Consider the following 18436-nt stretch of genomic DNA (forward strand, 5'->3'; position numbering starts at 1 on the left):
AATTTGATTAAAATTGCAGCATAACCCATTTAAATACACAACAAAAAAAACACGCATTTGTGCACTTAAATTAGTCTTTAAAGAGGTTCTTTAGTCATCCAACAAGAAAAAACCTTTCAGGAAACGGAAAAGTTATTTTCCCTGTTTGACAAAAGACATTTTTAAGCGTCTGTGGAGGGTTTTTCTGGTGCACAGGTGTGAAACCATCAATTCAACAGGTATCGTAATGGAACATTTTCACAGGAATGTCCCACAGAAAGAAATAGATGGAATCCTTTATTTGGTGGCTCTGAAAAAAGACAAACAGTTCGATCAGTTATCAATATTCCCCCTTTCTCCTCATTCCAGCAGCTTTATGGGTCTTTTCTTCCTCTTCTAGTATTGAGCTGATGGGAATGCGCCCTCTTGTGGACGTTTGGTGTAACTGACTTGTGGGAAACGAACCGCCCATCATGTCTGTCTGTCTGTCTGTCTGTCTGTCTGTCTGTCTGTCTGTCTGTCTGTCTGTCTGTCTGTCTGTCTGTCTGTCTGTCTGTCAGTCAGTCAGTCAGTCAGTCAGTCAGTCAGTCAGTCAGTCAGTCATCAGGAACTTTAGGCTCCTGTATGAAATCTGACTAAATTTACACCCGAGTTGGTTGTTCAGATCATCCACCAACGCCTCATTCAGCTGTTGCAGATGGTTTGTGATGGATTTTATCAGTCTGTAGGATTACATTGCCTTCAGAAATATATTTAGGAAGTAATACTCTTTAAAATAATCACTAAACTACATTAATCAGCACCTCTACTGCACAGATTCAACCCAGATCCATTCATTTCCCCTGTAGAGACGGTCCAGATGTCACCTTTAATGGCCAATACTGATGGTTTCTCTGGGTAAAGCAGAGCCACAATGGCTCATTTGGTTACTGGACAAAAGATCTGAGATATTTATGCAGGATTAAGTGAACCCTCTTAGACTCTTTTATTGCCTCTGTCTGCCTGCTACGCGACAACACGTTTACCGTAGCTCCTAGCGAGCGTGACGACTTTTACTGCATAAAGGAATCAGTGAGGATAAAACACAACTGCAGATCTTCAAATTAAGCCAGTAATGTAGAGGAAGTCAATTCTGCTGTTTAAATTTGCTCATACAACTAACCTTTAAAATAAACTTAATTGACGATATTCCATATATAGATTTAATTTACTGTTTTGACTCCTCACAAACATCTTGGATCCTTTTATTTGCATGTTCTTAAAGGTAGAAATTCATTAATCTGAGTGTGCAGATTTAAAAATGCCTTTAAATTCAGTACATACCTCAGAGGTCAACATTTAAAACAGAAACCTCAGCCCCAACTGTACATTTCTATCCTACTGGGGACACGTTCAGGCCAAACACTATATATCAGCATGGTTACGCACTTTCTCCTGCTGGCTGTTTGTTCCCGGGAGTCCCGCAGGTTCATCTGATCACCTGGATGACGCCTTGATGCTAATCTCAATCTGATTAGTCTTCTTATCTACTCAGTGCCGGTTATGTGCTTTGGTCTAACGAAAATATCACGTAGACTTGGCCCGTTTGCCGGTTCCTGCTGACTCTTAACCTCCCTCCTTCCCTCCATCTGCTAACAATCACGCTGGTGTCCTTCCAGAAGTCTGCTCTTCATAGACTCGTGGCTTATTAAGAAAGGATACGTTAAAAGATAACAGCTTGTGTGTGGTTGCACCCTGGAATGTGCGAGCACACACAAGCCCGTGCGCGGTACATGTGAAGGGTCATCCCGTGTCCATGTGAAAGCTGTAATGCTATAATTGGCCTCATCCTATTGACTTAATCAGGAACCCCGTGGTTGGAAGTACGGCTCGCTTCGTGATCTCAGGTTCTTCTGACTCAAGGTCGAGTCAACACAACGGTCTGGTTTCACTGGTGGGTCGCATCTCTAAAATCCTTTATTCTTTTGTACAATCACCTCTTTCTCTACACAGACACACACAGAGAACAAATCATATGGAAAAAAAGAGAAACTTTACAGTTTAGATTAAATACATCCATTAAAAAAGTTAGATTTTCTTTGCTACCCTGTGTATGTACAGCACATGCATGCGTGTCAATATACAAACTCTGGAACACTGAAGATGATTTGGGGTTACAGTACAGGGGTCGGGAGCCAAAATTTAGCTGCCAATTTCAGTCGTCCTCCGCAGGTTTGGAGCCGGTGCTGCTGCTCTCCAGGACTACAGTCGCAGGAGCGTGTCCACCGGCGTGGACACAGATGGACGGGAGTGTGAGCGTGCGCGGGGTTTGGTAATAAAGCTGTGGTTGCATGGCAACCGCCATCCGTGTCAAACTAGCCAACAACAATACAAAGGAAATTTTATATGTATCTTTACTTGTGCAAATACTCAGTAGTGAGCCGTGGAACCAGCGAATCTCTTTACATTTGGGCCTGAAATGGATCTTTTTGAAGGTAACTCTTCCTACTGATCCTCTTCCTACATGTTTGGGTGCACAGTTCATATTCATTAATTCAAGGGGCCCATGTGGAGGGTGTGTGTGTGTGTGTGTGTGTGTGTGTGTGTGTGTGTGTGGGAAGAGTGTTACGTGACAAACGTTGGTAGACGTATAATCTCTGTCCTCTCTCCTGCTGGGAGCAGCGTCAGTTTTTGTCGGGTTTTGTCGGGTTGGCTCAGCTCACGGTGGCGACCGCAGCCTCGTCTCCTTCCTCCACCTTGACGCCTTTGCCCATGGCCTTCATCTTAGCCATGATGTCGGTGAACGTCTCCTTCACCGTCTTCTCCAGGACCCAGCCCTCGCTCTCGCTCTCGGGGTCGTCGGGGTTGGCCAGCGTGGACAGGGAGCTGTTCACGTACTGCAGGCCCACCGTCACGCCGAACTGAAGCGGACACGGAGACGTGAGCCAAGAACCCGGATCTGGACCGACCGCTGAAAACCGGTGCGCCCGCACGTGCACGTTTCATCAGCAGAAATTATACTTGTGGTGGGAACGGGAAATCACAGCAGCATTCATGTTTGTAAAGGAAACTAGACAATGATTTGCATAATTAATTAGGAAAATTAGGATTTGTGAGAAAAATTAGAATTTATAGTGAAAATCAGGACCAAAGTGAATAAAAATCCTCATCTGTTTATACACTACAATTGACCAAAAGTAGGAATTAATACTATTATTATTTGTTTTACACAGATAGGCAAACAGAAATTAAGGAAAAAGTTAATTAGTTTTTTCCCCCTTTGTGGTTTAAATTGAACAAAATGCTCAAAGAAGCAGATCAGAATGATTGATTATTGAGGCCGTATGGAACCTTAAAGGTTCCTTTTCTACCGTTCCACAAGGCTTTTGGGGTCGGTCCTTTTCTCAGATTAATCCACGAAGTGGGTCAGCGAAGAGACGCTTGCATAATTATTAGGTCTGCAGATCCGTAGCCTGACAGGCCGTCCCAGGTGTCGCCCAAATCCACAGTTTCAGAGCAGGGGTGTCGCCTACTTTAAACTGGGCCTCAGCTATTCTGGGTGACCGTGGAGAGTGGTAAACAACAACAACAACAACGACAACAGACGGCGTGAGTGAAGGTTGGCTGCTTTAAGATCACCATTTGGTCAGAATCTAAAGGGTGAGATAACATCACTAATGTGCTCGATACAAAGGCGCTAATCCGAGAGCAGAGGCGGTTTTTGAGGAAGTTCTAATACCAGAAGCGTCGAGTGAGGAAGTACGAACTGGGTCAAAGGATTTAAACTCTTTCCTGCTGGTTTGTCATCATGAAAGTCACGAAAACATTGAAGGGGGGGGAGAGTCACGACACACAGTCTCAAAACTCACGAGTATCGAAACTTAAATGTTGGTAGGAATGAATTATTCAGTATTTTATGTGCAGCCTGTGTGCTCGAGCCTTTAAAGTATAGACTCGTGATTTTATATCAGTTGGGTTCATCTTGTTAATTCTCTTTTTTTCTCCTTATATCACCTTTATAGTTCTGGAATAACTCAAGTATTTTAGTTTAGCTTTGAGTCGTACCTGCACCTTAAACCTACATAAATATTTTGGAGTGTTTGTGTGTTTGTGGCGCTGACCTCCAGAATAGTCACCAGCAGCACCAGGACTCCGATGGAGGTCATCATGCCTCCGTAGTAGGACAGCAGGGCCTCGCGGCAGCCACGCCGCCACACGTTTAGCTCCTCGGTGTAGTGGTCGTAGCTGTAGTGGGCCGAGTTGTTGGTCATCTGGAGCTGGATGCACGGTCTGGGGGAGCTGGGGTTGCAGCAGCTGAACGGGACGCCGTCCATCAGGTACTGGCCGTCCACGTTGCTGCCGATGCGGCTAAAAACAGAGCATCAGGTTATGACGGGTTATGACAGGTCAGAGGTTAAAGTGTCTTGAGTTGAAAGGTTGGGAGCTACACATGCTACATACATACATAAATACTGTACTTACGTAGCTACCAGACTCCACTACCGTTATAAACTAGGTTGTGAGTGAGATGCTGCAGATTAGCTTATTTAATGTAGCATTTATTATGAACCGACCAAATAAAAAGGATAAAAAGCACTTTTAATTTATTCCTTTAAGAACTTAACTGGTGCCGCACCTGTCAGTAAAGCCAAAGATCTTCTTACACTGAAAATCAATCATCAAATACAACTGGAGATGAGTTTTGTGAAGGTTCTTTACCAATGATTGATGTCAAACCTGCTTCCATTTAAAGGACCTGACCCAAATCTACAGCAGTGACTGATAGTTGTAGGTCAATGGAAAGTCACGTCTGATTGGATCATGAGGAATCTGAGAACATCAGAAATGGATCGGTGATCTCTGCAAACATCGACACCTTGGTGAGCTCAACACGATGTCCCAGATTAGAGATTACAATTACGTCACTTCGAGCAAGCAGACAGAAAATATCCGGAACAGTCCGGAACAAGCCAGCGGCGTCGGACCGCTGTGTTGAATGTAAACAAAGCTGGTTCCACCTCGTGCTGCTCTGGTTTTCTAATCCCAACTACAAACTCTTTACTGGACAGACACGTCCCCCAAATGTTGCCAACTTCTCTGCTGATTGAACAGGACACTGAGTCTTGAAGGCCAATGACACGTTAATCCTCCAGATTAGACCTAATTATCTGTCAATGTTCCAAACTGACCTCTTCATAATTATCAGAACAAACGCACATTGCCACAGAAAGTTGCCGTGAAGGTGCTGGGACTATGACCCAAGTGTCTTCGTTTGCATATAATCACCCAAGTTGGTCGCTTCTGTCTTTCTCTGTAAATCTGCCGACTAAGCGCTGCACCACCGAGGTGAACGTGAACGATATGTCTGACCAGCCATCAGATCCACCTCCACTGAACTTCACAGCATCTCTGGTGACCTGAGCTTGTTCCAGCTGGCCTCATATGATATTAGCTGCCGTTGTGGTTAATGAGTTAAATAGAACTTCTAAAGGACGCCGTAGGGTATCTGCTCTGATCAGTGTTACTTACTCTTTGACCTCCTTAGAGCTGAAGTCCAGGTAGCGGTTGCTAACCCACTGAATCTCAAACCAGTCTCTGTAGTTGTCATTTCCGCAGCAACGGAACTCTATCTGCATCAGGTCCAGGGTCCTCTTCATGTAGCAGCGTCCCGGCGTGTCCGTGTCCTTGTAGTACTTCATGCCGTTCCTCAGACCCTCTGCCAGGGTGAACTGCAGGGGGAACCTCATCACGAAGCACAGCAGGGCCGTCACGAAGAGCAAACTGTTGAAGACCACGCAGAACACCAGGAAGTTCTTCAGCATCGGCTTCCACTTTACAAACTTGGCAGGGTCCAGTGAGTCGTAGCAGACTTTGCCTCCAAAGACGTTCATGCCGCAGGCTATGAGACCCATGAGTATGAGCAGATTGGGCAAGAAGTGGCTCTCGTTGTTGTCCATAAGTTCTGAGCGCTTTCGCAACTCGATCTTAAAGAACAGGCCCATGCTGAAGACCAGCACGCCGGCCAGTACAGCAAACCAGTACATGAACCAGACGGTCTGAGCGAGTTTCACTCGCTTCTTCAGGTCAAACTTGACCAACATCAAGGCCATGATTCAACCTGTTACCTGTCGTTGCCTGTAAGAGGAAGAATCAGCTGATCCAAGATCTCCAAAGAGCCCTTAGGTTTAAAAAACGGTTCCTGATTGTGGCAGTTCCTTGTTCTTTCCCAGTTTCTTTGCTGTACGGGGGGTCCTCTGGCTGGTCCAATGGGACAGAAGAGTCAGCTCAGCCTGTAATCCATCCCACAGCTGAAGAACAGAGATGAAGAACCCTGGAGAATGGAAGCAGCCCAGGAGTTTTACTTCTCCAACGCTGTGACCTCTCCCATTGTAGCAGAATCATAAAATTTTACAGGGCTTCGTTTCCTCCAACTTTCTCTTGTCTTTCTATCTCACCACACGGGAAAGGCTAATTGTGGCGTTCTGTTGTCCTGTAAAGGTGCAGGATTGCCGAGGATACTCATGATTAAACTCAAAGTTACAGTGCGTCATGTTAAGCCCCTGTAAGCAGCCTGATCCAATTTACAGAAATCCTTCCTCTCAAGACGGGCCTGATCATAAGCTGCTCCCAGGGGTCATAATTGGTTTGAGTATTCACGTGGTCATGGTCTCCAAGATCAACGCTGCAGGAGCTGTAAAGGACCGTATGGAGACGGTCAAAGAACATGAAAGTGATGCTAAAAATGCCATCTAAGGAGTCACAGCGAGGGGTCCATGAGTTCACAACGCCCCATGATTGGGAATAAGATTAATCAGAAAGCATGAGACAAATTATTCACTGATGGACAGGAATGTTTTCAGAGCTGGTGTGTGCATTCAGACTCAACGCTCATTTACACTTTCTATCAAATACAAATAAACACTGACTGGTTCACTTTGACCTGATGATACTTTGTTATGTAATTGGACAGTTGCTGTTCCCATCCTGTTCTGTTATTTCAATTTACTATCATACAGAAAGAGCAACAACAAAACAAGGCAGCAAATATCAAATAACTAGTCATAAGTCTAGGTTCTATTAAGAATTTACCATTCTGTCGATAACACTGATTAACTTCTTCAACAGTTAAAACCTGAGCTTTCTGACTTTATTATTATGACTAATTCAAAGTTGAGCTAATAGCGTTTTAAATTCAGTTAATTAACAGAGGATGGAGGCCTTTATGGTTCAGAAGTTTCAGCATCTCCAAACACATCTAAATAATAGGCCTGGGAAAGTTAAAAGGTTGCTCTGCTCAGCCCCTCCAGTCTGTAGTACAGACAAACCCAAATCTCTGCTTTTACTGATTAAGAAAGTTTCCTCAGTAAAACATTCGGCATTACAAGCCGATGGACAGAAACTTCTCCATTTGGAGCCCAAACGGCTCCATTTCGCTTTTCTACACGGAAGTCACTACGTCACACCACCTTATTGGTGGATTTTCTTCTTCTATGAATTCTGTTGGCGACTGTTGCTAACGGCGTTCTTCTTCTTCGAATTTCCCCGGTTCCTCGCGACCGCGAATAAATGTTACACTGCCCCCAGTGCCTTGGGTGCAACATTACACAGGAGCTCTATAGATAGAAACGTAGATGATAGATAAAGTGCATGCTAAATTGCATTTAAATAAATGGAATTAATCACGTGCAAAACGTTTGCAATAACGTCTAATAGGCCCCGAAAATAGTGGGCGAAATACAAGCTACGTGCCAATTTACAACTCTAAGGTATCGGAAAATGCAACTATTTTGATGTTGTTGTGCTGGTGGGGGAAAACAAAGCGCTGGATATGAAAGCGTGACACCTGAGCCAGTTAAAGGTGTGGCAAAGTCTGAGGAGGCCCGCCCTCTACCGTCGGCAATGAGGCACTCTAATAAAAAAAACAACAACAACAACAACAAAAGCAAAATTGAATGCATTTGGCAGGGGGGCTAAAAAAAAATTAAAATAGGTGGGAAAATGTGGGCTCGGGCGCGAGCGTGTCGGCGTTCGGCCGTGTTTTGCGGGTAAATTGCGGATTGGTGATGCGGGATGTCTTGTTCGGAGCACTACCCCTCCGACCCGTGCGGCGATGGCGAGGAAACCCCGTTGACAAGGCACTGCTTTTTCATGACGGTGAGTTTCCCTTTGAGTGTATTATAATTTTGTGATAAAAATTTCAAGGAAAAAACACACACGGCCTCCTTCCTCACTTCCTTCAGGGAGGGAAGAGAGTTTGAGCGGAGAGAAAAATCTATCCGAGACAGCGCAGGGACAGTGAGGGAAAAAATATGAGTGGGAGAGGGAGAAGGAGGAGGAGGAGAAGGAGGGGGAGCAAATTAAAAGTTGCCAAATGGAGATATTGGGTTTCAAGAGGAGTCAGACGGGAGCGAAGGGTTCGCCTCTTTGGGTCGTCTTTGTGTTGTGCTAATCGGGATTAATCTGTGGGACGGGACGCGCCGGCGTCCCGCGGCATTTTCCAACCGGTTCTAGCCGACGTCCTCCGAGCGGGCGCCGCCGCCGCTAGCTAACCAGGCCGGGCCGTAGCGCCTGGCCAGGTGTCGGGGGAGGCGTCCGGTCCGCGGTTCGGTTCGGTTCGGAGTGGCTGCGGTTGAAACGCGTCCGTTCGACTAATCCGGACAAATGTGACGTTTTTTTTTTTGTTTTGTTTTTTTTCTCGTGTGCGCGTCTCGACGAGGACAAATGGGAGCCTCCGCAGCGGAGAACCGCCTCGGCGGCGGGGACCGACCACACGGAGCCCGGGCGTCGGTGCTGCTCGGACGCGGTTATCGTTCTTTCGATTCGGGCGGGTTTTTAACTCTCAACCGCCGAACGTTCGCAGCCCCGCCGGACCAACGGCTCTTTCCCCGCCGCTCGGACTAGCTTAGGGACCGTCCGGGGCGGTGTTTTTTCTGGCCGAACCGGGGCTCCGAGCGGCACCAACCGCTCGGCCGTTGGCCGTCGGGTGGGGGGGGGGGGGTTTAAGGGCTTCGGCTTCTCACCAGACGCTTTAGAGTTCGTTAATCTAATCCGATCAACTGCAACGTTCGTTTTTCTGTCGGTTGTTCCGACCGTTGCCGAGCCGACGTCTCGGTCCAAACACCGACGTGTCAGCCGAACCTGCGAGTGTTGGTTTGTGTGGACACCGGTCCCCGTGTGGACACCGGTCCCCGTGTGGACAGAACGTGTCTCTTTGTTGCTACAGGCCCACATATTCGCCCTCGACCTGCGTCACTGAGCGTCTCGGACCGTCGGCATTTGTCCGCCGACGTCTCTATTCTGCAAAAGTGGAGGAGGGTTCGTTTGACTAGTGGGTTTTGTGGCGAAAAGTCCCGGTTTTGTCCCGCAGCTGTGGCGTTCTTTGTCCCCCTTGTTTCCAAGATGGAGGCTGAACGCGGCTCAGCTGCGAAGACACCCCCGCCAGGGCAACAGCCATTTTGTTGCACTGCAGCTGTAAAGTTCTGCAGGGACCCAGACTCCCAAATAGCTGCCCCCTTCTTCCACACAAGTGCCCCCCCCCCCGGCTGTATTGTGAAATAAAGCGACTGACCCAAGCGGGCACGAGCACTTGGGCTTCGTTGACCCGCGTGTGCGGGGCAGCGGCGGCAGGACGGAGGATCCACCTCCATGTTGCACCTCCAACAAGCACTCGTGGTAGAAAAGGACAAGGGTGGAGTTATTGACACACAAATGCCCATTTACAGATCGACTGAACGGCCTGAGGGGGGGCCGTGGCGTGCACGGAGGCCACCCTGTGCTTAAAATAACACCCCCATAGCACTGTAATATAAATGCCCCCCCCCCACCTCCTCGTTCCTCACACTTCACTCCCACACTTGTGTCCTTCTAAAGGCAGTTTCTCACCCCTGCAGGAAACACTGGGTGGTAAATGACCTGAATCCATGCGTCCTGCTGGAAAGCTGTGAGTCACATGTCCTCACTCAGATAACAAGACAAGTCTCACACACACACACACACACACACGAGCTCCAGACCAGCGCTTCATACTAATTAGAAGGTAAAGTCCTTTTATGGCACCTGCTCACGTTCATCTCTGTCCCTCCACAATCTTTCAGCTGTCATGGACGATGAGGACGATCGCCATCTCCTGGACATTTTAGGGTAAAAACATCCCGAACGTGTCCCCGCAGACGTTTGTCTTCAACAGCCGTCCAACCCTAAGTTCCTCCAATCACAACACATTCTGTGGTTTTCCTGTTGAACGTTAGCCAGCCGCCACATAGAAGCCGTTCATGTAGGACAGAAGGAGCTGTCCCCGTCTCTTAAACACCTCTTGTGTAACCTTTTCAGGGATGTGGACGCGTTGAACGACTTTCTCCATGGCAACACCGGCAAGTCTGTGAGTGGCTCTTCGGAATGTGTTTGCAGGGGTTCTGGTGTCGCTTCCTGCTGCATTAAGTCCCTTTTAAACTGTTTCTGCAGATCGAGGAGGACGACCTAGCAAACGCCGCGTACGGCTCCGACCCCGGGTCCTTCTTCGCCAGCGACACGGTGAGTCGACCGGCCGCCGCCGGGATTCCGCTCAAAGATCCCGATCGGGAACTTGGGGTCTGCTTCTCGTCCACAGACGATCTCCAGCGTTGGCTTAAAGGACGGCTCCTCGTCAGAGGGGGTGTTTGGCGAGGACTCCACGGAGGTCGGCCTCCAGCTCCCCAGCAGCCTCTCTTTCATCGAGGATGAGCTGGGACCCGGGAGTTCGCCTGGAGGGGTGGACCTGGGGGGGGACGACCAACCCTTCGACATCCTCCAGAAGTCGCTGTTGGAGGCCGACATCACGGAGCAGACTTTGGCCCAGGAGGCCTTGCTGGAGTCCCAGCCGGCCCCTACGCTGGTGCAGGCGCCCGCCCCCTTCCCCTCACAGCTGGCCTCTGGGGGTTATGGCGGCGGCGTGAGCGTCGTCACCACGGCGGGGGCGGCGGCGGCGGCGTTCCCTGGAGGACAGCTCCTGCAGGGGGTGTCGCCGCTGCCCAACGGCTCCGCGCAGCACATCCAGGTTCTGGGCTCGTTCGGGACGGGTGCCGGGGTGATGACCCTGAGCAGCTTGGAGAGACCCTCTCAGATCGTGCTGAAGCCAGGAGCACCTGTACCTGCAGCAGGAGCCCCGGCAGCGGTTCAGGGCTTCACGCCGGCCCAAGGGCCCGTGGGCCAGGTGGGCCTTCCGTTCAAAAACATCCCTCTTCAGAATATCATCATCCAGAGAAGTCCGGGAGGGACCCAGACCCTCGTCAGACCCATCCAACCAAAACCCCTTCAGGCTGGGCCTCAGGCGGTCTACAGCTTTGGACTTCATCCTTCCACCACCGTGTCCAATGTCGTCAACACTGTTGCCCCTGGGGGGCAGTACGCGGCCAACGGCTCCGTCCTGCTGCACCCCCCCCTGGAGCAGCAGCAGGTCCAGCCCGGCGTAACACCCGGGCAGTTCCTGCTGGCCCCGCCCGGCGCCGCCCACTCCGCCGACTCCAGCACTCTGGTTCCCGCCCCCGGCGCGGTGCAGATCGTGGCGGGGCAGAACTTTACTGCACCGCAAGGAGGCCAGTTGATTTTAAATCAGGGAGTCATGGCGGGGAATCAGGTGGGGGGGGCGGTTCCTCAGACGTGGACCGGAGTCTCCAGCACATCCTCCACCCCCGTGCAGACCTCCTGCGCTCCGGCCCGGCTGACGCTGGTGGGCCAGGCGGTGCCGGCCAGCCCGGTGCAGCGGCTGCTGGTGACTCAGAACCAGAACTGCACGTCTCTGTCCTCTTTACCCGGCGCTGTCAAACAGGAGCAAGACTACAGACAGGTACGGCGTCTCAAAGCTCCGCCCCCCCTTCCCCCCCCGTAAGGTTTTAATCCCCATTCTGTTCCCAGAACTCCTCGACGGGCGTCTTCAAGCAGCAGCTCAACAACATTCACGGTAACAACCAGGATTTGTTAGCAGGAACGCACCAAGTTTCCCTTTTATGTGGCTAATCTGTCTCTCTTTATCACCACGGCGACGCCAGACTCAACGCTACACCCTCAGGTACGTCCCCCGCGCCCGGCCGCAGCTGCGTCGCGCCCGTACCTGCACGTGTAGGGTGACCATGCTTCTGTCTCCTCAGGCCAGTGTCCAGAAGAGACCTGCTCCCCAGCCGCTCACCAAAGGAGGAATGTGAGTGTTTTCTTTGATGTGCAGCGGCGCCACGCCGACCCAGGAAGTGTCTGCACGGGTGGGTCGGTCCGTCCGACCAGGACCAAAACAGCCGCTCACTCGTCTCTTCTTCTTTTGCAGGATTTTGCAGCAGTTGCAGAAGGATCACGTTGGGGCCCAGGCCCCGGATCGGCGCCGATTCTCTTCGTTCGACGACGCCCTGCAGAGGCTCCTCCCATACCACGTGTTTCAGGGGCCGCCGCCGAGCCAGGAGTTCTCCCTCGGTACCAGCGCGGCGCTCGCGCCTCCTTGCTGTGTTCGTGCTCGCAGGACGAGACTTGTGAGTGACCTGTGTCCTCCCTCCGCAGTGGACGAGGAGTTCGAGGACGTGGCGGCGCAGGTGCTGAACCGGACCTGCGCCATGGTCAACAAGTACAGGCGGCTGCTGATGGTGGAAGCTGAGGTGGGTGTTTCCTCTCCGACCCGCGGCGCCCTGACGGGCACACGCCTGACGGTCCGCCCTTCTCCTCAGCGTTCCAGCCCTTCGTCGGAAATGGTGATGATCGAAAGGACCTTCAACACGGAGGAGCGCCGGAAACTGACCCAGGACAAGCGCCTGGTGCTGGTGGATCCAGGTGGGACGCGGAGAGACGGCCCCCATTGCCCGGCTCGCTTTAACGTCGCCTCTTCTCCGTTACAGACAGCTTCCTGGAAGACTTCTGCTGTGGGATGAAATCCAAACTTTTCCAGGACCCCCCCCCCGCCTCGGCCCCTGTCCAGCTGCAGCTTCAGCCCGTCGGAGAAGAGCTCCGCGGAGACGGCGTACAGGACAGACTCGGCCCCCGGGTACGGGGACCCGGGAGGAGGCGGGGACGCGGCTCCCGGAGCGGCGGACGACCCTCCGCCTTCCCTCACGGAAAACCGGAAGGTTGTGGAAGCGAAGAGGCCGCAGCAACACTACGGGCCCGGCGGCACCAGCACCAACACTCACCCCCAAGGTAACCGCTCCCCTGTAGCAGCAGGAGAGCCGACGCACTACCAGGGCTCCTCCCACCACGCCTCCTTCCCCCCTCCGCTCAGCTCGCCCCCCCACCCCGACACGGACTCTGCTCTGGAGGCCGCCGTCAACAGCATCCTGGAATGTTGAGACCGGCCCCTCGTCTCCGGTTTGACTCGTTCCTTCGTCCCCTGTTGTTGTTTGTCCCATTTCCTCCCAAGCCTGTGTGAAGAGAGGTCACCTGAGCGACACCTGCGCTGGCGAGCGTGCTCAGGTGCGCCGCCGCGCTCAGAGGCACTTACATGACCTATAAGGAACCGGGCACGAGTGCAATGCAAAGGACTCGCAGACGGAACATGTGAAATGTTTCTTTTATTTTTCTGTTGATGTAGCATCTGTAGCGTCAGGCTAGCGGAGGAGGAGCGTCCCTCTCTTCACACAAACCCTGATTTTGTGCCAGTTGATCAATTCTGAAATCTATGCTGAAAAGGGGGGGTGGAGGGGGGGGGGGGGGGGGGGGGGGGGGGGGGGGGGGAGACCGTGGCGACTCTGTGCCTAACTTGACTTTTTTTTTGTTTTAAGTGTTTACATGAAGAAACTCTATTCTAGAAAACAACATAAACAGATCCACTCGGCTCGCTCCGCGGCGCGGCGTGCGCGCGCACGTGCGCTGCAGAGGTAGCCTGGCGTCAACAGACGAATTGCACTAAATATACTGAATGACTGCTAAACAGAATGTGAACATTTGGACTGAAGCTTAAATTATTCCCTTAATTTCAGCTGCCTGCAACGACTCCTCACCCCGAACAGTTGGCTAACGACTCCGCGGGCATATTTAGTGGCTCCTAAATATGTGTCTTTCCTGTGCTTCTGCCACGTTTTGCTCTCTTTTGTACCTTAAAGGTACGCGCGCTGCAGGCCAAACCGGTCTGAACCACTTTTGACATTTCAGTGTGTGTGTGTCGGCGGCGCTCGGCCCTCAGATTGAGGAACACCTGTGTTACCACGTGTTTTTTTTTTTGTTGTTGTTCTTTTTAATCTGCGTCATTTCCTCATTTTTCTTAAAGTAACGTTTAAGATGCAGTTTGTTTCCTGCCTCTGTGAACACTGAGGGGGGTTGATTGTACGCAGCCTTCGACACTGATCATATCTGTGCTCCACTACCTGTACATGCAGTGTGTTAAACTGCCCCCCCGCCACGCGCACGCGCAGCCGTGCACGTGTCTGTGACTGTGCTTTAGCCTCGCCGTCGCCCCTCATCTCCTCTCCTCTCAGCAACACGACCAAATGTCCTCCTGGGAGAGAGCGTCCCCGCGTCCAGGGTCCCTGTCCCAGCAGCTCTCTGTGCACTGAAGCGTTTTGGGCTGGACCTTGGTGACCGGTCACCGGGCCGGCGTCCTCGCCGCCAGCCCGCACTAATCCCGGAAGTCAAATTTTACCAAATGGGAGAGGGGACCAAAGCGCTCATTAATGTCCTGACGGGCCTGGTTCCGGACCGCGGGGCCGCTCTCCCACTGAAGCTTAGTGAAATCTGCTCCAGAACAGACTGGAGGCCTTTTCGTGGCGGGGGCGTTTTGTTTCCAGTGCCAGTGGCCGCCGCCGCCCACGCGTACGTATCTCTGCCTGTTGACCTCTGACATCCACACTGGGAAGAGCAAAGGTCAGATTTAGGTGCTCCTCAGGTGGCTGCTGCAAGACGTGCCTCGGCAGCACATATCCGAAGAACGTTCCGGGCTTGCACAAAGTAGGAATGGTTGTGGAATCTTCTCTCCATGCATATCGGCGTCCGAGGGCTGCTACAGACGTACTGTGCTTTGAGTTTCCCGCCCGAGATCCGGTGCAGACGTTGTTTTTCTGCATTTATTTCACTGTTTTTGTTCCTCACTTGATTTGTATAGTTAGTCGGGGGGGTTTTTTTGTATAAAAATGAAAAGCGAAACACAAAATATTTATAATTTTTCTATGGAGAGAAAGAATGTAAAAGAAACCATAAGAAAATGGAAATTATTTTTTATTGTGTTGGCAAAAAACAAACAAACAAAAAAAACACGCATCGGGGGAAAGTTACAAAAATACCGTCATTTCTGCAATTGTAGCTATTTCGTGTTCACTACAGCAGCGAAGAGTCAATAAATTTATCTGGAATCCACGAGAAACCGCTCCGGACTCCACGAGCCTCCTTTATTCTGATCCCACCGTGTCCATGTAAACCAGCACCCACGTGCTCGGCGTGCACGGACACGAGCACAAGTCAGAATTTCCTTTTACACAACTGAAAATCCGGACCAAGAGTCGCACAGCAAACGTTAAACTGGCCCGAATGTTTGAGTTTGACAGCAGCGACATCTAGCGGCGCCCCGGGGAACTGCACCCCCAAAGGACTTTCTTCATCTTTGCTACCAAAACTACAAGTTAGAAAAAATCTAAAGCTACATCCGGATCAGTCAATAAATATGAAATGTAAATAACAATAGTTTGATGGCTTCAGTCGAGAGGTTAAGCTCAGTGGAGACAATTAAAAAGATTAAAACAAACAGGAAAATGTTCAGGATTTGCTTGGACTTAACATGCTTCAAGACCGAGTTAATGTAAAGGCAGGAGAGAGCGCTACAACGCGCTCCCTGGCAACTCATCTGTTAAAAAAACTAAAGTATGATTTAGCCTTTTAGTAGCTAAAGTGTTTATAGTAACTAGAGTACCCCCTCCAGGGATGTAACGTGCTATTTCCTGTTGCCAGAAAACCAGTCCAGACTGGAAGTTGATTTTTTTCAACAACACTGAGGGCAAAAAAACTCCACAAAATCTTCATTTATGTGAGCCGTTGGGCAGTTTTTAACAATTAGAATTTTTAAAAAGCCCCCAATATTGAGCCAGACTAAACCTCTTTTCTTCAGTGGAACTTCCTCCAGCGATCACGCTCTGGAAATAAACAAACACCAACGGTGATCCACGTGAGACGGCGGAGCTCCTCAGAGTCGCCTCACTTACTTATATGTGGGTACGTCCAGATGTAGCCGAGCAGGCAGTACCCTGCCAACAGCATGCCGACCCCTCCCACGCCGCCTCTCTTCACGTCGATATACTTCCTGTAGTACCACTGCCAGCCTGGGGGGGAGACAGCTGGGTCACACCCGCCCACGCACCTGGGATCTCCTTCAGCTCACCTTTATGCACCATTTCCACTAAATCCCTCGGCCGGGTGGGCGTCTTCCACGCCAGCCACTCGGGGAGGTCCTTCAGCCTCACCTGGGCCAGAGGTTGCTGCGCCAGAACACCTGCGGCAGACGACAGGTGGGTTCAGGTGTTAAACGAGTGGCTGTGTCGAACCTTTGAGAGTCCCCCCCCCCCCCCCCCAACCACTAACCTTCAGTTCTGCTATCAGACAATGTGGGTTTCCTGCCCTCGAGGGGCTTCGCCTCTTTCATGGGCCCATCAGGAGGCTCTGTGGAGAGTCCCTTCATGGCTCGGTGCACCTGAGAGGACAGACGACCGGGAGCAAGGGCCGGTTGGGTCGGTGAGGCTGAACCGGTGCGGACCGACTGGTCGCCTGGGTCTCCTGTGGCAGGGGGGGCCTGACTGAGGGAGGAACTGGCTGTGCTGGGATCAGACGGGTGAATCTGGACCAAGATGCTCGGCCTGCTGGGTTTGAGGCGGTTCCTGTCTCGGCCCAACATGGCCCTTAAGTCCTGGAGGATAATCTTGGGTTGATGTCCATTCCCTGAGTCCGTGTTCACAGATAAATCATCAATTTCCCCGTTGGTTGTTACCACGTCGGTCTTTCTTACGCGGGGTTTTACGATATTCTCATCAGTTCTAAAGTTCTGGATTACAGACACAGCTGGTGTCGCCTGTTCCTCTGAATCTTTGGTTTTAGAGGAACCTCTGTTGCTCGTGGGCTGAGAGGCAGGTCGGGAAGCGATGTTGGTCACATGCTGGGCTGGTGACGTTCCTTCTGGGGCTGCTTCCAATAGCCCGTGGACAGTCTTCCGTTTGGTCCTGGAGGTGGTGGGACGTGGAGGCTGAGGCGGCACAAGTGCTGCCTTTATCTGCTCGGACAGCTTCTGCGTCTTCATCCTCGCCGACGATGGACCTGATGCCGACCGCGGAGAGGACGAGGCTGCAGCCTGTGATGCCGTTTCACTCTGCTTTGACTGAGGTCCCGTCAGCTTCTGTGGGGAACTCTTGTGGCTTAGCTGGTGCTGAGCTGATCCCTGGGCAGCCTCGTGGCTGATCGGAGGAGTTCTGGCTGCCTTGCAGTGTGGCAGGTGACTCTTCAACCTTTTGTAAGTTTTCCCACAGAAGGGACACACTTCTGAGGAGAAAAACCAGCGAACATTCTGTACTTAGGCAGGATATAATGTAGAATATAACTGGCACAAACTGATTGGGAATAACTCATTTATCATCTGATCAGTGGGGGCTTTAGTGCAGATCCATTTAAGAACTGAATTAAAATGACATTTTACACAGATTTGTACAAATGAAAATAATAAATCTTAAAATGATGCTTCTCTGATATTTTTGTGAAAAACAATATTGTTTCGACTACTTGTTGACACTTACCAGGGCTCATTTCGAACGTCACAACGGTAAATCCAGGTAACGCATGACCCGAATTTAGAATAAGAAACTTATGAACCCCAAATACAAATACGAGGTGTTCTATTTAAATAGAGACACAATCACAGTTTCGATACTTTTATATAGTTTTACACAATTTTCGCATTCGGAGACGTCCTGATTGTGAAAGGACCCTTCGGGTGGCCACTAAACTGCCTGATAGTAAAGCTACAAATGTACAGTAAATGTTTGTTATATTTACAATGGCATGCTAAAGTATTACAACGCGATTAAGCGGTAGATGCTAAAAAATATGTTTGACATTACACGGACAAAAGGAAGCTGTTTGATACATATTTCGAAAAAAAATAGGCGTCTGTCTGTAGCGTGGCTACTTCACGGCCTGTGTCCTTTATCGAGATGATTCCCTTCCGCGTACTTCCGCTTTTGCCGTGGCCACATGTTGCATTTACGTAGACCTTCCAATCAATTCGTTTGTGATCCTTTAGGGTACAAACGCTACGTTTAGTGGTGCAGCAAAACACTTTTATTTACTTTATTACTGTTGAACCACGTAATTTTATCCACGGCACTGATCATGATTTGCGTTCACACGAGCTAACCGCACAAGGCGGCAACACATCCCAGATTTAACAACAGCAACGCTGGTTGATAATAATTCAAATCTGTTCAAGGATAAGTTGTCGCATTTGAATGGAAATGTCAGTCCATTTTGCCTAAATACAATAAAATGCAAAAGTTCTAAAGTG

At 50.5% G+C, this 18436-nt stretch overlaps 3 protein-coding genes across 6 annotated transcripts; 1 reads left to right on the plus strand and 2 right to left on the minus strand.

Moving 5' to 3' along the window:
* Window positions 1-1180: 1180 nt before the first annotated feature.
* On the minus strand, window positions 1181-7816 carry prph2a (peripherin 2a (retinal degeneration, slow)). Of its 2 annotated transcripts, XR_003890097.1 has the most exons (4): window positions 5488-7816; window positions 4080-4326; window positions 2597-2879; window positions 1181-1963 (listed from the first exon to the last, which is right to left on the minus strand). XR_003890097.1 is itself a non-coding variant. In XM_003978147.3 (3 exons), exons 1-3 carry the CDS (start codon window positions 6066-6068, stop codon window positions 2673-2675), a joined length of 1035 nt encoding a protein of 344 aa, XP_003978196.2. In that variant the 5' UTR covers window positions 6069-7816; the 3' UTR covers window positions 1918-2672. The 2 variants fall into 2 exon arrangements, 1 of the variants encoding a protein (XP_003978196.2); XM_003978147.3 differs by having other exon boundaries at window positions 1918-2879.
* A 155-nt stretch (window positions 7817-7971) lies between these two features.
* On the plus strand, window positions 7972-13595 carry bicral (BICRA like chromatin remodeling complex associated protein). 3 transcript variants are annotated; one of them, XM_011619449.2, is made up of 13 exons: window positions 7972-8112; window positions 9849-9898; window positions 10053-10098; window positions 10288-10336; window positions 10420-10488; window positions 10565-11779; window positions 11848-11893; window positions 11982-12001; window positions 12081-12130; window positions 12251-12393; window positions 12478-12572; window positions 12642-12744; window positions 12810-13595. In XM_011619449.2, the coding sequence occupies exons 3-13, from the start codon at window positions 10058-10060 to the stop codon at window positions 13109-13111; spliced, it is 2133 nt and encodes a 710-aa protein (XP_011617751.2). In that variant the 5' UTR covers window positions 7972-8112; window positions 9849-9898; window positions 10053-10057; the 3' UTR covers window positions 13112-13595. The 3 variants fall into 3 exon arrangements, with proteins under 3 accessions (XP_011617751.2, XP_029700039.1, XP_011617750.2); XM_029844179.1 differs by lacking the exon at window positions 7972-8112 and adding an exon at window positions 8209-8372; XM_011619448.2 differs by lacking the exon at window positions 7972-8112 and having other exon boundaries at window positions 8210-9898.
* A 1440-nt stretch (window positions 13596-15035) lies between these two features.
* Window positions 15036-18195, minus strand: LOC101068796 (uncharacterized). The gene is made up of 5 exons (XM_003978146.3): window positions 17670-18195; window positions 16471-17418; window positions 16271-16381; window positions 16095-16211; window positions 15036-16025 (listed from the first exon to the last, which is right to left on the minus strand). The coding sequence occupies exons 1-5, from the start codon at window positions 17677-17679 to the stop codon at window positions 15997-15999; spliced, it is 1215 nt and encodes a 404-aa protein (XP_003978195.2). The 5' UTR covers window positions 17680-18195; the 3' UTR covers window positions 15036-15996.
* Window positions 18196-18436: the final 241 nt, after the last annotated feature.

Source organism: Takifugu rubripes, chromosome 1, assembly GCF_901000725.2.
Source record: "Takifugu rubripes chromosome 1, fTakRub1.2, whole genome shotgun sequence".
Classification (NCBI taxonomy): Eukaryota; Metazoa; Chordata; class Actinopteri; order Tetraodontiformes; family Tetraodontidae; genus Takifugu; species Takifugu rubripes.

Bases quoted from the DNA above. Each gene is read 5' to 3' on its own strand.
- prph2a (XM_003978147.3), bottom strand. From the start codon at position 6,068: ATGGCCTTGATGTTGGTCAAGTTTGACCTGAAGAAGCGAGTGAAACTC. The intron at 4,327-5,487 runs GTAAGTAACACT...CTCTGTTTTTAG, and splicing joins AGCTCTAAGGAGGTCAAAGA to CCGCATCGGCAGCAACGTGG. The intron at 2,880-4,079 runs GTCAGCGCCACA...TGTCCGCTTCAG, and splicing joins TGCTGGTGACTATTCTGGAG to TTCGGCGTGACGGTGGGCCT.
- bicral (XM_011619449.2), top strand. From the start codon at position 10,058: ATGGACGATGAGGACGATCGCCATCTCCTGGACATTTTAGG. The intron at 10,099-10,287 runs GTAAAAACATCC...TAACCTTTTCAG, and splicing joins CATCTCCTGGACATTTTAGG to GGATGTGGACGCGTTGAACG. The intron at 11,780-11,847 runs GTACGGCGTCTC...TTCTGTTCCCAG, and splicing joins AGGAGCAAGACTACAGACAG to AACTCCTCGACGGGCGTCTT.
- LOC101068796 (XM_003978146.3), bottom strand. The intron at 16,382-16,470 runs GTTAGTGGTTGG...CGTCTGCCGCAG, and splicing joins GTCTGATAGCAGAACTGAAG to GTGTTCTGGCGCAGCAACCT. The intron at 16,026-16,094 runs GTAAGTGAGGCG...GTTTATTTCCAG, and splicing joins CTGGACGTACCCACATATAA to AGCGTGATCGCTGGAGGAAG.